Source organism: Macaca fascicularis, chromosome 7 (assembly GCF_037993035.2).
Source record: "Macaca fascicularis isolate 582-1 chromosome 7, T2T-MFA8v1.1".
Classification (NCBI taxonomy): Eukaryota; Metazoa; Chordata; class Mammalia; order Primates; family Cercopithecidae; genus Macaca; species Macaca fascicularis.
Window position 1 is genome coordinate 19,003,122 of NC_088381.1, and position 14,027 is coordinate 19,017,148.

At 51.0% G+C, this 14,027-nt stretch overlaps 1 protein-coding gene across 12 annotated transcripts in view; it reads left to right on the plus strand.

The window, feature by feature from the left end:
• Positions 1-13,661, plus strand: part of CAPN3 (calpain 3) — a 58,998-nt gene extending 45,337 nt beyond the window's left edge. For 4 of the 12 annotated variants that reach the window (XM_005559291.5, XM_045397219.3, XM_045397220.3 and 1 more), the window contains 15 exons: positions 1,132-1,292; positions 3,277-3,446; positions 3,758-3,769; positions 4,413-4,621; positions 5,381-5,417; positions 7,537-7,554; positions 9,514-9,627; positions 10,660-10,737; positions 11,136-11,193; positions 11,278-11,342; positions 11,777-11,845; positions 11,937-12,015; positions 12,233-12,349; positions 12,626-12,684; positions 13,072-13,661. In XM_005559291.5, the coding sequence (XP_005559348.1) occupies positions 1,132-1,292; positions 3,277-3,446; positions 3,758-3,769; positions 4,413-4,621; positions 5,381-5,417; positions 7,537-7,554; positions 9,514-9,627; positions 10,660-10,737; positions 11,136-11,193; positions 11,278-11,342; positions 11,777-11,845; positions 11,937-12,015; positions 12,233-12,349; positions 12,626-12,684; positions 13,072-13,098 (1,273 nt within the window). In that variant the 3' untranslated portion in view covers positions 13,099-13,661. Of the gene's footprint in view, positions 1-1,131; positions 1,293-3,276; positions 3,447-3,757; positions 4,185-4,412; positions 4,622-5,380; positions 5,418-7,536; positions 7,555-9,513; positions 9,628-10,659; positions 10,738-11,135; positions 11,343-11,776; positions 11,846-11,936; positions 12,016-12,232; positions 12,350-12,625; positions 12,685-13,071 lie in introns of all 12 variants that reach the window. The other 8 variants (XR_012414832.1, XM_005559294.5, XR_012414833.1 and 5 more) reach the window with 6 other exon arrangements.
• The last annotated feature ends 366 nt before the right edge of the window (positions 13,662-14,027 follow it).

Genomic DNA, 14,027 nt, shown 5'->3' on the forward strand with positions numbered 1-14,027 from the left:
AAATGTGTGTGTGTGTATATATACGTATATATATATATACAGTATGAAAGCAAAGCCTCATGACAGTTTGAGTATTTTAGTTTCCTTTTCTTCAGATTCCTTCATGTTTTTCAGCTTGAAGAGGTATATGTAGAATATAAGTTTGGACATAAACCAGCAGGTGAATTTGTAGCAGAGTTTTTCTCATTACAAGGAAATTTGAGTTTTCCAAATCAATGATGATAATATGTATACAGTTTACTTATATATTTTACACAATACGTATATATTTTAATACATATATATGTGTACACACACATATATATACACATATATATGTCTGTATATATATGTGTGTATATACACACACACACTATACTATAAATTCTTGTTTAGCTGTGTTTGCCTTACTGACTGTGCTACTGAGCACTAGAGCCTTTTTTTTTTTTTTTTTTTTTTGAGACAGAGTTGCCCAGGCTGGAGTTGCCCAGGCTGGAGTGCAATGGCGCAATATCGGCTCAATGCAATCTCTGCCTCCTGGGTTCAAGTGATTCTCCTGCTTCAGCCTCCCAAGTAACTGGGATTACAGGTGCCCGCCATGACGCTCAGCTAATTTTTGTATTTTGTATTTTCAGTAGAGATGGGGTTTCACCATGTTGGCCAGGCTGGTCTTGAATTCCTAGCCTCAGGTGATCCACCCGTCTCAGCCTCCCAAGGTGCTGGGATTACAGGCGTGAGCCACCGCGCCCGGGTAAGCACTAGAGCTTATTTCTTCTATTTAACTGTATTTTGTATCCATTAGCCACCCCCTTTTCATTCTCCCCTCTCCTTCCCTTCCCAGCCTCTGGTAACCACCATCTACTCCCTCTTCCATTACATACACTTTGTTTTAGCTTTCACATATGAGAGCATGCGACATTTGTCTTTCAGGGCCTGGCACATTTTTGAATCATTGTTAGGAAAGATGGTGGTTTGGAGTAGATGCATCAGAAGTGACAGCGTTTGCCCTGAAAAGGAAACAGAGGCTCCTCTGGGACCCTGGCCAAGTTCCTGTGACTGTTTTATTATTGTGCGTGTTAGCCCTGGGGTCTTCCACTCCCAGCCCTCCTCACCTTTTCCCGTATGGGTCTCTCTTTTCTTCCAACCTCTCAGGATGTCCTATGAGGATTTCATCTACCATTTCACAAAGTTGGAGATCTGCAACCTCACGGCCGACGCTCTGCAGTCTGACAAGCTTCAGACCTGGACAGTGTCTGTGAACGAGGGCCGCTGGGTGCGGGGTTGCTCAGCCGGAGGCTGCCGCAACTTCCCAGGTGAGAGATGCTCTTGATGGGGGGAGGGTCCAAGCAGAACAAGTTCCAGGCAGAAGAAGCCTAACTAGCGCTTATGAAGTCTCTCTGTTCCAGATGTCCACTATCTTATTAAACTCTCCCTATTTTACTGAGAAGGAAACCACCATGCTGAGAAGTTTGCAGTAGGGAGCTGGTAGTGACTTTGAAGCAGGAAATTGTGGGAACAATGCAGATGTTGCTTGACTTATGATGAGGTTATGTCTAGATAAACCCGTCCATCTTTGAAAACACCCTGAGTCGAAAGTGCATTTAATATGCCTAATCCACCAAACGTCATAGCTTAGCCTGGCCCACCTTAAACATGCTCGGAACACTGACCTTAGCCTAACTAACCTCAGCCTAACCTTAGGGCAAAATCATCTAACACAAAGCCTATTTTACAATACAATGTTAAATATCTTATGTAACTTACTTAATACTGCACTAAAAGTGAAAAACAGAATGGTTGTATGAGTACTCGAAATCCAGTTTCTATTGAATGTGCATCACTTTCACATTGTAAAGTTAAAAAATTGTAGCTGAACCATCCTAAGTCGGGGACTGTGAGTACTGTGTCAGTAACAGTAAGGGCAGTATTGGAGAACCAAGTTAGCAGCTGCTGCAATAGTTTAAGTCAGAGATGATGAAAACCTAGACCAAGTCAGTAGCAGCAGAGATAGAGGGGAGAGAGCAGATTTAGGGAGAGCATATTGGGTGATGTATGGAAGGAAGAATAAAGAATGATGTCAAGATTCCCAGTTGGGGACCTGACAACATTACAACATAAGACACACAAGACTGGGTGGGTGGCTCACGCCTATAATCCCAGCACTTTGGGAGACAGAAGCAGGAGGATCACTTGAGCCCAGGAGTTCAAGACCAGCACAAGCAACATAGTGAGATCTCATCTTTACAAAAAATTTAAAAAATGAGGCAGGAGGATTGCTTGAGCTCGGGAGGTTGAGGCTGCAATGAACCATGATCGTGCCATTGCACTCCTGCCTGGGTGACAGAGTAAGACCCTGCCTCAACAAAAATAAAAAAGACAAGAGAAAAATATCAGCGTGTTGTTTTTGGTGGAGTTGACTGTGGAGTTATAGGGAAAGGAATTTAGCTTGGGACAAGGAAAGGTTGAGGTTCCTGTAGAGTATCCCAGTGAAGATTTGTAATAGAGTATTGGATGCGCATATTAGATGGCACTTGGTGATATGATAAGAACTCAAAAAATAAAAGACCAGAAACGGTGGCTCATGCCTGTAATCCCAGCACTTTGGGAGGTGGAGGCAGGCAGATCACTTGTGGTCAGGAGTTCAAGACCAGCTTGGCTAACACGGGGAAACCCCGTCTCTACTAAAAATACAAAAATTAACCAGGGATGGTGGCGGGCGCCTATAATCCCTGCTACTTGGGAGGCTGAATCAGAAGAATCGCTTGAACCCAGGAGGCAGAGGCTGCAGTAAGCCGAGATCGTGCCACTGCACTCCAGCCTGGGCAACACAGCCAGACTGTGTCTCAAAAAATAAAAATAAAAAAAAAAAAGGTAAGAGAGATTGAGGCTGGGATATATGGCTCAGGCATCATGAGTGTGTAGGGGGCAGTTAAAAAGCAGAAGTAAGAAAGATTGCCTAGGGAGGCAGGAAGGGTGAGGTAAGAGGAGAAGAGGCCGAGACCAGATTCCAGACACCAACAGCGTTTAAGGTGCAGGTAAGGAAAACAAAATCATCAGCAAAGACTGAGAACGAAAGCTCAGAGGAAGGAAGAGCCACACATCCGGTCAGTACAGCTCTCTCTGTATAAAGGGAGCACCCCGCCCCCCGCATAGACAAATGCCTGAATCGTGTTTTCTGTTGATATTTTCTAAGCACCTAGATGCAGGGCATAGAAATAAATAGGTTCCCTCTGTCTCATCTCCTTCCTGCCCTCTGAGAGGCCCCTCTGAATGCATGTTTCCTTTCTGGGGGGGCAGATACTTTCTGGACCAACCCTCAGTACCGTCTGAAGCTCCTGGAGGAGGACGATGACCCTGACGACTCGGAGGTGATTTGCAGCTTCCTGGTGGCGCTGATGCAGAAGAACCGGCGCAAGGACCGGAAGCTGGGGGCCAATCTCTTCACCATCGGCTTCGCCATCTATGAGGTGTGCAGTCCTGATCGGCTCCAGCCCGGGAAACATACTTCCCCAGCGAGGACGCTTCCAGGGGCTTCTAGAGGGGTCCTCTGGCTTCCTCGATATTCAGTGACCCCCAGAGCTCCTGGTATCAGGCCCACTTGTGTTAGTAATAAGCAAAAAATACCAGGGGGGCATCGGAGCAGCAGTGGGGTGGGCCTGGCAGGACGGGTGCTGGGGATCAGGCTTCCACATGCGGGCTGCAGTTGCTGGCATTCCCTTCCGCAGGCTCCTCATCCCCATTCAGATCTGAAGCATCTTCCTTTCTGTTTCTCCTCAAGGTTCCCAAAGAGGTATAGCAGCAGCAGCGGCCAGCAGTTGTGTGCAGCACTACCCAGGGGGCCCCGAGTCTGTCTGTGGCTCATCGAGAAGCTTCCTGGTGGGGTGTGTGGGCAGGACTGTGATAGGAGAGGGCCTTGCCCGCGTTAATTCCACTGCAGAGCAGGTGCCTCGGGGCATTGCATGACCTGTGACTACCACCCCCAGATGTGTACTTTCCCCCTCGCACCAGACACCGCGTGTCACACGCCTTTGCACACGCACCCTCCATGCTCACAGCCACACACACAGTCACACAGACGCATTCTGAGGGTGGCTGCCCTCTTGGGATGGAGGAATCACTTCCCTCAGAACCCAGCCAAGTCCTCTAGGCCTTCTTGGGGGTCCTTCCAGCCTGAGGGGCTCTGGAGCTGAGGAGCAGCTGTTCTGGTAAGTGTCCCTGAGTGTGGGGATGGCACAGTTGCCATTCACTGTGAATCACAACAGAAAAGGAAGTGAGGTAGGGAGGCTATTTAAGCCTTGGGAGTCTGAAGTAGGGAGGTTGAGACTGTGACATGGGTGACCAGGGAGTCGGGAAGGGACCCTCGGAGGTGGCTGTGGCAGGACAGGGCGTCCCTCCCAAGCGGCTCACGTCCCGCGGGCTCTCCCATGTCTCAGATGCACGGGAACAGGCAGCACCTGCAGAAGGACTTCTTCCTGTACAACGCCTCGAGGGCCAGGAGCAAAACCTACATCAACATGCGGGAGGTGTCCCAGCGCTTCCGCCTGCCTCCCAGCGAGTATGTCATCGTGCCCTCCACCTACGAGCCCCACCAGGAGGGGGAATTCATCCTCCGGGTCTTCTCTGAAAAGAGGAACCTCTCCGAGTGAGTGCCCGCCCAGCTTTCCCACCTGTTTCTAAAAGCTCACGTGGCCCACTCCAGAGATGGAAGGCGTGAGGCAGCTAGTCACGTCTCCTCCAGAGGTCCTAGGATATGCTGACCAGCTGAACGTCTTCTGCTCCTGAGCCACTGGCCACATTACCCCCATTCATTCACTCATCCGTTCTGCAGATATTTATTGAGCACCTACTATGTTCCAGGCACTCTCCTAGGCACTAGGCCTAGAGTACTGAAGTAAACAGAAAGAAATCCCTGCCTTCATGGAGCTTAATATTCTAATATGAGACAATAATGGATAGGAAAAATATACATAGCACGTTAGATTTGGAGAGGCGATATGGAGCAAAAATAAAGTACGGAAGAGGGATAGGAGGTGTTGGGGATGCTTGAAATTTTAGGTTAGCATGGCCAGGAAAGCCACATCCTGTCCCTGGTCACCATAGACGAACTCATAGCCCCTGTCACTCTGATCTCTGTCCTTGGAAGACGCACCAGGTACATGGGTAGGTGGCTGGCCATGGGGGGCTCTGAGCAATGCCAACAAGAACCTGTGTGCCTGGGCTTGGCTGTTGGGGATGGTGCTGACATGGGCTGGTTCCTGGGGTTGGGGGTGTTAGTTCCAGGGGTTCTCTAGAGGCTGGTCCTGGCTTGGCCGCGGGAAGCCGTGCACCAGAGCAAACCCTCCACGGGCTTCCTGCTTGCTTCTGGTGACACTGAGACCCCACATGTCTGTGTTCCTCACAGGGAAGTTGAAAATACAATCTCCGTGGATCGGCCAGTGGTGAGTGGTTTAGATCTTCTGTGTGGAAAGTCCAGAGGGTACCCTTCTCTGACCATGCAGGGGACAGATGGTGCAGGGGACAGATGGTGCAGGGGACAGTGGGCAGTGGCAGAGGGAATGGGAGTCTGGGCTGTGCTGAGCAGTCCCTCCATGGCACTGCAAATCTTGCTTGGCATGGCCGGAAGTAATGGGCCTTATGCACCGGGGGCCATTGAGGCAGTTCAGGGGCTGGGAATTATGGGAGAGGGTCCTGGAAGGGAGAAGCAATTTGAACAATCAGAGGGAGGGAACAAGACCACAGGAAGGGATGACAAGAGCCGCAGTGAACACTGGATTCTGAGCCTGGATAACATTGGATTTCACACTTAGAGAAAAGAAAGTAAGCTGGTGCGGACCTGGTGTCGACACCTGGATCCTCCACCTACCAGTGGGGTGACCCGGACAATTTCTATAGTCGCTCTCACTCAGTTTCCTGCTCTGTAAAACGGGGACAATAATGTGCCTCGCAAGCCTTTTGGGAGGTTTCATCAATGAGATGATGTATGTGAAGTGTCTGGCACAGCATGGGCACTCAAACAGAGGTGTTTTTCACATTTTACACTTTACAAGGTACTTTTCACATGTGTTATCGCAATACTTGCGAGGTTTCTGAGAGGTAGACGGGGTTATAATCCCTGGTGTTCAAGAAAGGAAGTAGGGGCTCAATGGGGTTGAATGACTGCTCTGAGTTCACAGAGCTCAGTAAGTGGCAGGGTTGGAATTCACATTCAGACTCTCTGACTCCACGCTGAGGCCAGCCCCCGGCAGTGCGAAGCCCAAAGTCTGAAGCACAGAGTGCTGTGTGTTGGGCTCTCTGTGCTGAGTCTTGTGACTGCCTTGGGGCTTTGGGCTGTAGTCAGTTGGCAGTCTGTGGGGATGACATACGTCAATGGGAGGACAAATACCCCTCTGAACAGCCTTCTGGGCAGTGAGTCATGGTCATAAATCTGACCCTGACCCAGGTCTCTAAGTGCCTTCTGAATGACCACAGGCGATTGGTTTTAGTGGTAGGTGTGGGGGGGTCTGTTCTGGTCATCTGGATGCTGGTCATCGGTGTACAGTATTGATCAGGACCTGCAAACTCAAAAGCTTACAGGAGCTGGCATGTCACCTGAGTAGAGTAGGCAGGTGCAGGGGTTTTGATGTCCCTGCACTGACACAGTTGTCTGCAGTTCTCACCTGACATTTGGCTCCAGTGTGGAGGGTCCACAGGAATGTTGGGGCCATGGGCAATCTGGAAGACACGGGGAGCAGCGGCCCTCGGCTTAGCGGATAGTTGCCACAGGGATTACAGGCCCAGGCAGCCTGCCAGAGCTGCTGCTTTTACCAAAGAAAACGTCCCTATGGTAAATGGTTGCTCGAAGATTTTTTAAAATATTCTATAAATCAAAATCCATTGTCAGGTCAGTTTGAGTGAGCCATGTTTTTGGTGTTTTAGTAACCAATTTCATTTTTATTATTATTTCTATTTATTTATTTATTTTGAGATGGAGTTTCGCTCTTGTCACCCAGGCTGGAGTGCAGTGGCGCGATCTCGGCTCACTGCAACCTCCGCTCCCCGGTTCAAGCAATTCTCCTGCCTCAGCCTCCTGAGTAGCTGAGATTACAGGTGCCCACCACCACGCCTAGCTAATTTGTGTATTTTTTAGTCGAGACGGGGTTTCACTATGTTGATCAGGCTGGTCCTGAACTCCTGACCTCAGGTGATCCACCCACCTCGGCCTCCCAAAGTGTTGGGATTACAGGCGTGAGCCACCGCACCCAGCCACCAATTTCATTTTTTAAAAAAAGGAAGAAAGCAAGCCTTAGCCAGAAGATCCTTTTCCTTGCCATATGCAGTAAGAGTAAATTACAAAAACAATGGCAGAGTAGTCACTGGTGTCTGGACATGGGGGAGAAAGAATTCTTTTCTCCCTTCACCCTCCATGCCCTTTTTTGGCTCCATGTGACTCAGATTTCTGGACCCCGGAGCCTCACCCCCAAGCTAAAGACCAGGATACAGGGAAGCCAAAAGCCACTGGCCATTCTGGCAACTTGCTTTTCACTTATTCTGCATTTACTGTTTCCTTTTCTTGTGCAGAAAAAGAAAAAAACCAAGGTAGGTGTGTGGGTAGAGAGCACGAAGTGTGTGTACTCATGCATGTGTGTGCATGCGTGTGTGTGTGTGCATGTGTGTTGGAGCTCATATGCATGCATGCACCAGAGTTGCCTCCTCCTCCCCCTCCTTCCCTGAGCTCCTGCTGGGGCTGAGAGTACAGTAATGACAGCTGAGATTTGCTGGGGGAAGGCTACGTGCCAAGCACTCTTCTAGGTGATTTCCATGATTAATTCCATCCTCACAACAGCCCTATCCCCATTTTCAGAGGGAGAAAAGGTACAGACAGATTGACTAACTTGCCCAAGGCCACACAGCCAGGGAGGGGCAGAGCCAGTACTTAGAGCTAGGCAGTCTGGGTCCAGAGTCTGTGTCCTGAACCACAAGAGGCCATCATACACCATCAGATTTGGTGCTAGCATTTCTGGTGGTGCCTGGTGGTGATGGATCCATCACAGGGGACCTCTGGGTACTGGTGCTGGCCCAGACCAGAGCTGACACTCATCAGGCACTACCACATGCCAGGCACTGTGCTTGGGGTCAAACTCTCTTTTTGTGTTTTTTCCCCCCAATTATAACAGTATCTACAAAGTAGGGTGCTGTTATTTTTCCCCTTTCATAGGTGAGATAGACTCAAAGAAGTGAACTTGCCCAAGGAACAGAACTAATAAGTGGGGAAAATGGAACTGGAAACCATGTCTGTTTACTCCAATACCTGTGTTTCTTGCCCTCTGTCTCTGCTGCCAGGCCCCTACACTTCAAGGCCTGCATTGTCCAGACCCACACTCAGGCCTGCTGGCGTGTGCCTGGCAGGGATGCTCCATGGCCACATCACATCCATCCTACACATCCTCCCTCAGACTGTGACCTCCATTTGCTCTGGGATCCCCACAAGCTTCAGCTGCTTGAGCAAGACACTTTGCTTAGAAGGCAGAGCAAGCCAGGGCCTCTGGAGCCTGCTGGGAGCCAAAGCTGGGGAGCCGTTTCCATGGGTCTGTCTGCTTGAGCTGTCCTAGATGAGCCGCATGGAAGGGCAGTGACGCCTGAGCCCGGGCGGGCTGCTTTTCTGCTCTGAGAGGCTCTGCCTGCCCCGTTGTTCTCTTCATTGCAGCCTCAATCCCCACAGCCTTGCCTTCCCTGGGCTTTCCCTACAGGTGCACCGCACCCACCAGTGTTGGCGCCATGCAGCAGCCGCTCTCCACCCTTTTCATATCCTTGTCACTTGCACGAGCATGTCTTGAAAATATCCCTTGTTTGTGTAGTATCTTAAATGGTTCTGCAGTATGATTTTGCATTCCGTATCTCATTTGATCCCCACAAGAGCCCGATGAGGAGGGAAAGCAGGTTTTACTATTAAAGGATGAGTAAACTGAGGCCCGAGAGATTTCTCATATGAGGGGCAGGGCTGGGATTCCGGCCCAGTGTTCTGATGGCTCACCCACTGACCATGCCGCTGATCCGTGTCCTTTTTCAGTCTGTACTTTGCAGAGTCCTAGAGGATCCTTGGAGGTGCCTCAGTAGCTGCCATGGTGATATGGGGTGCTGAGGGCAAAGAGCTCTGTTCTCATTAATCAGAGCAGCTCTGTTTCTTAATGACTTTATATACACGGTGTTTCTGCAGGAAATTTAATTTGAACAGTGTTTCCATCTGGAAAAAAAAAAAAAAGTCCACAAAATACTTGACAATCACTGCACTTTTAGCATTCTTAGCATTTCACATGCTGAACTCAGTACTCCACCATGAGGAGGGATGGAGTGGGTATGAAAAGATAAAGAACTGAAGTCACACGGCTTGTCAGTGGCAGAGACAGAGCTTGAACTGAGGTTGAAGAGCTCCCGCCTGTTCTTTTCCTCTTCTCACTGGATAAAGCTGCTCCGAGAGAGAGGCTGCCTCAGTGTGCCTGTTCAGACTGTAATCCTCACTTCCTCCCTGCCCGCTCCCTCCTTCCCTCCTCTCTCCAGCCCATCATCTTCGTTTCGGACAGAGCAAACAGCAACAAGGAGCTGGGTGTGGACCAGGAGTCAGAGGAGGGCAAAGGCAAAACAAGCCCTGATAAGCAAGAGCAGTCCCCACAGGTGTCTGAGCACGTGGCATGGGTGGGAGTGGCCAGCGCACTACGGGGGCTTCCTATGCGCTTGGGATACACGGGCTGGAGGCTTCCCAGGGGGTTGTCTTGAACATCTAGAGGTTTGGATTCGTCCCACTGACCTTTTCTCTCAGCAAGTTCCCCTGAAATTCGGGCTGCTGCTTGGGTGAATATCCCAGGATGGGGATTCCATTCTAGGAGTGGACTGGCAGGCTGAACCTCCCATGGAGCTGATCCAGCCAGGACAGAGAGAAGGGGAGGCAAAGGCTGAGACAGAATCAGCCCAGACAGAGAGAAGGGGAGGCAAGGGCTGAGACAGAACCAGTTTGAGAGTAGATCTAGCCAGGACAGAGAGAAGGGGAGGCAAAGGCTGAGACAGAACCAGCTTGAGAGCAGAGGTACAACTCCTGTCTCCTGGTGTCCTTGAGCATTTTACAATAGGGGGATAAAGAATAGGAGCAGAAAGTGGGGCTGACATCAGAAATGGGGTCCTCTAGGGCTCACAGGAGGGTGTTAGATTGGAGTGGGGTGCTTAGTGGAGGTGAGCCTTAGAGGCAAAAGTCTTCAGACCAATCGAGGCCTCTCTTCTATCCATGGCCTCGTGCACTGGGGCCTAGGGGAGGTTCTCTGAGGACTTGGCCTTGACGACAGAGTGGCTGGAGGAATCAGAACAGTCAGACCTTTGACCTGCGGGCACCTTTGTTTGGAATGGTCGGGCCTGGGATGGTGGAGGCGGCTCTTGTGGGTGGGGACTGGGGTGGTGGGGAGGAGGCTGTCTGTGTCTGCATGGCCACCACATCTTTGGCTGGGGGCGTCAGGGCTGGAGAGGTGTGGAGTGAGGTGTCACTGAGGCCTCGATGCATCTCACTGCAGCTCACCGGTCTGCATTTGCCCCTGTCCCAGCTCCTGCTGTCACCTCTGGCCGTTTTAGGCACTTGGCTCCCTTGGCCCAGAGGAGCTTGCCCCTCAGGCCTGTGCACCTCTGACCCCTGTGAACCAGTTTTCCTTTGTGCCTCCACAGCCACAGCCTGGCAGCTCTGACCAGGAAAGTGAGGAACAGCAACAATTCCGGAACATTTTCAAGCAGATAGCAGGAGACGTGAGTACCTCCAAGCCCAGGACGCCCACAGGTGCTGCTTCTCTCCTGGATTAACTGCTCAGATTACCAATTATTTTGTTACTGTTTGGTAGGGTCATTTTGGACTTCGGTGGAGCCACGGAATGTGTGTGTGGCACAGAAATCCACAAGTCCTTGAGTTTTGGACTGCCACATCCACTGGTGGGCTCAGAGGCCTTTTTGCTCTGCTCACGGTGGTCCTGATAGCTGGGGTGCAGTATCTGGCCCCCGTCTTCCTCAGAAAAGCCCTAGCTTCCCATGACATAACAGCACCGACAGGGATTTCACAAACACGGCCAGCTGGAATTTGTTTTACAAAGCGTCTGCGCCAGGAGCTGCTGTACTCCTGAACCATGACCCTCCTCTCCCTTCCTCCTCAGGACATGGAAATCTGTGCAGATGAGCTCAAGAAGGTCCTTAACACAGTCGTGAACAAACGTGAGTTGCTCAAACCAAATGTGGGGGGTGGGTGGGGAGTCCCATTGTCTCAAAGCACCTTCTCACTCTTCTCCATCCCCCCAGACAAGGACCTGAAGACACACGGGTTCACACTGGAGTCCTGCCGTAGCATGATTGCGCTCATGGATGTATCCTTCCTGCCGCCCCTTCCCGACCCTCTGTCATCAGCCCACGGGGGCCAAGGCACCATACAGGGTGCCCAGTCAGGCAAAGGGCCCTCATTTGTGCCCAGGAAAACACTTAATTCAGAACCTGATTCAGAACATCTTGGATACTCCTCTGAAAGGGGTTGTTAGAGGCTGAAGGGGAGGACGTTGGGTTGTAACTGCCCTAACCCCTGTGCTTCTCTCAGGCCTGGGATCCTGCCCAAGCAAAAGTGGCCCTTAGGAGATCGGCTCCCTGGGTTACAGAGTAGGTGCAATCTCTGACTGGTGGCGGAGTGGAGGGGAGGGTTAAATACCACAACAGGGTTAGGACAGCCCAGGCAGAGTCTTCTAGACCCTCCCTCCAAATCCAGGGGGATTTTGCTATGTGCTGTGTAGCCCTGACCTCCCTCCTCCAGACAGATGGCTCTGGGAAGCTCAACCTGCAAGAGTTCCACCACCTCTGGAACAAGATTAAGGCCTGGCAGGTGGGAAGAGAAAATGAAGTGTGGGAGTGAAGAACGGGGTTGATTTGGAGATTCAGTGTGTGACCTCCATCCTCAAATTTTCTATTGCCAGAAAATTTTCAAACACTATGACACAGACCAGTCCGGCACCATTAACAGCTACGAGATGCGAAATGCAGTCAATGACGCAGGTGCTAAGAAGGAAGGGGTGGGAGGGATGTGGACCCGAGGCGGTGGGAGCAGGAATGGGAGGGGACTAGGCTACTAGGACCCCACTAGAGAAAGGAGAGGGAAAGGGCTTCTCATTTTCCTTTCCCAGGTCACAGGGTGGCCGAGAGGCAAGGAAAATAGAAGGCAGGCCCAAGGCCTCCAGCTCCATGTCCCCCTTTAACGTGGTCCCCTCCACAGGATTCCACCTCAACAACCAGCTCTACGACATCATTACCATGCGGTACGCAGACAAACACATGAACATCGACTTCGACAGTTTCATCTGCTGCTTCGTCAGGCTGGAGGGCATGTTCAGTAAGTGGGGGAGAGGGGCTGCCCTCCGCTTTCTTGCAGGGGCAGTTGTGGCAACAGGCATCTCACCTGGTAATCTCCAGTCTGCCCCATCCAGGCGCAACAAGGGCCATGGCCCTCTTTAGGCCCAGAATGGGATGGCAAAGCTGGCGATTCTCTGCCTGCAGATCTTTGTGCTGATGAGGGACAGCACTGGGCACATGGTCCTCTTTGGGAAGTTACAGTAGTACAGGTAGAGTGCACCTGTAACTGGCCTCTGGCCTGTGCCTTCTTTCACAGGAGCTTTTCATGCATTTGACAAGGATGGAGACGGTATCATCAAACTCAATGTTCTGGAGGTAAAGCATAGGCACAGCCCATTCCCCCTGCACATTAAAACGCAAGGTGAGGGTCAGCAAGGCAGACTGGACCCACGGTGTGCTCATTTCCACACAGTGGTGGAGGGAGGGGATAGGAACAGAACGTGGAGGGAGGCTCAGCGGGCTCACAGGACACATGCAATTGAGGCCCAAAGGGACCTCTGCCCCCCCAGTCACTCGATGCTGGAAAACATGCACCTTCTTAGGGAAGATCTAGGAGAAAGGAAACAGTAAACCACTGCTGCTTGGAAAATCTTCCGGAGGTCTGACCTACTGGGACTGTTCCCTTTCCTCTTGCCCGTAAGATTCCTGGGGCACGGGGTCACTCTTTTCTGATCTACGTTCTGATCTTGGGACTTCTTTCAGTGGCTGCAGCTCACCATGTATGCCTGAACCAGGCTGGCCTCATCCAAAGCCACGCAGGATCACTCAGGATTTCCGTCTCGCCCTCTATTTCCAAAGCCACGTACCTCAAAGGACCCAGCAGCTGCACCCCTGCAGTCCTCCAGGCACCTCATCAGTCCTGTTCCTCCTCCATTTTACCCCCTCCTCATCCCTGATCAGTCATGCCTAGCCTGGCCCTTTAGTAAAGCAGTGAGGTAGGAAGAACAAGCCCTTGTCTCTCTGCCGTGTGGAGGAAAGTGCCTGCCTCTGGTCCGAGCCGCCTTGGTTCTGAAGCGAGTGCTCCTGCTAACCTTGCTCCAGGCTGTCTGCAGAAGCACCTGCTGGTGGCACTCAGCACCCCCTTGTGCTAGAGCCCTCCATCATCTTCACACTCTCCCACCATGGACCAGGAACCAAACCAGCACTGGGTTCTGCCTGGTTATTTCAGGAGAGGCCTGCTGTGGGGTAAACTCACTCAGTGGAATAGGGCTGGTTACTTTGGGCTGTCCGACTCGTAAGTTTGGCTGCATTTTGAAAAAAGCTGATCTAAATAAAGGCATGTGTATGGCTGGTCCCCTTGTGTTTTGTTGTCTCACATTTAGATATCAGCCATAGCATGACTGAATGGCTTCCAATCCTACACTCACCTATGACCTAGAAGAGAACAATGAAAAACATACACAAAAAATCTTGAGCCCCCCCTTTAATCATGCCTATTGCTATTTCTTGAGCATAGGAATTGCTCAGATACTTTCCAAGACATAAAAGGAAGGCAGAGGAATAGTTGTTACTGTAAAAGACATCAAGAATAAATGGGTTATGTACAACAGGAGGGGCCAGTTACCTGAATGTAATGGAGTGGAGATTGAGCTGTCCTAGCTCCTCTGTTCACTAACTGGCCTGTCGTGTGACCGTGGACAAAACCCTGAACGCAGCAG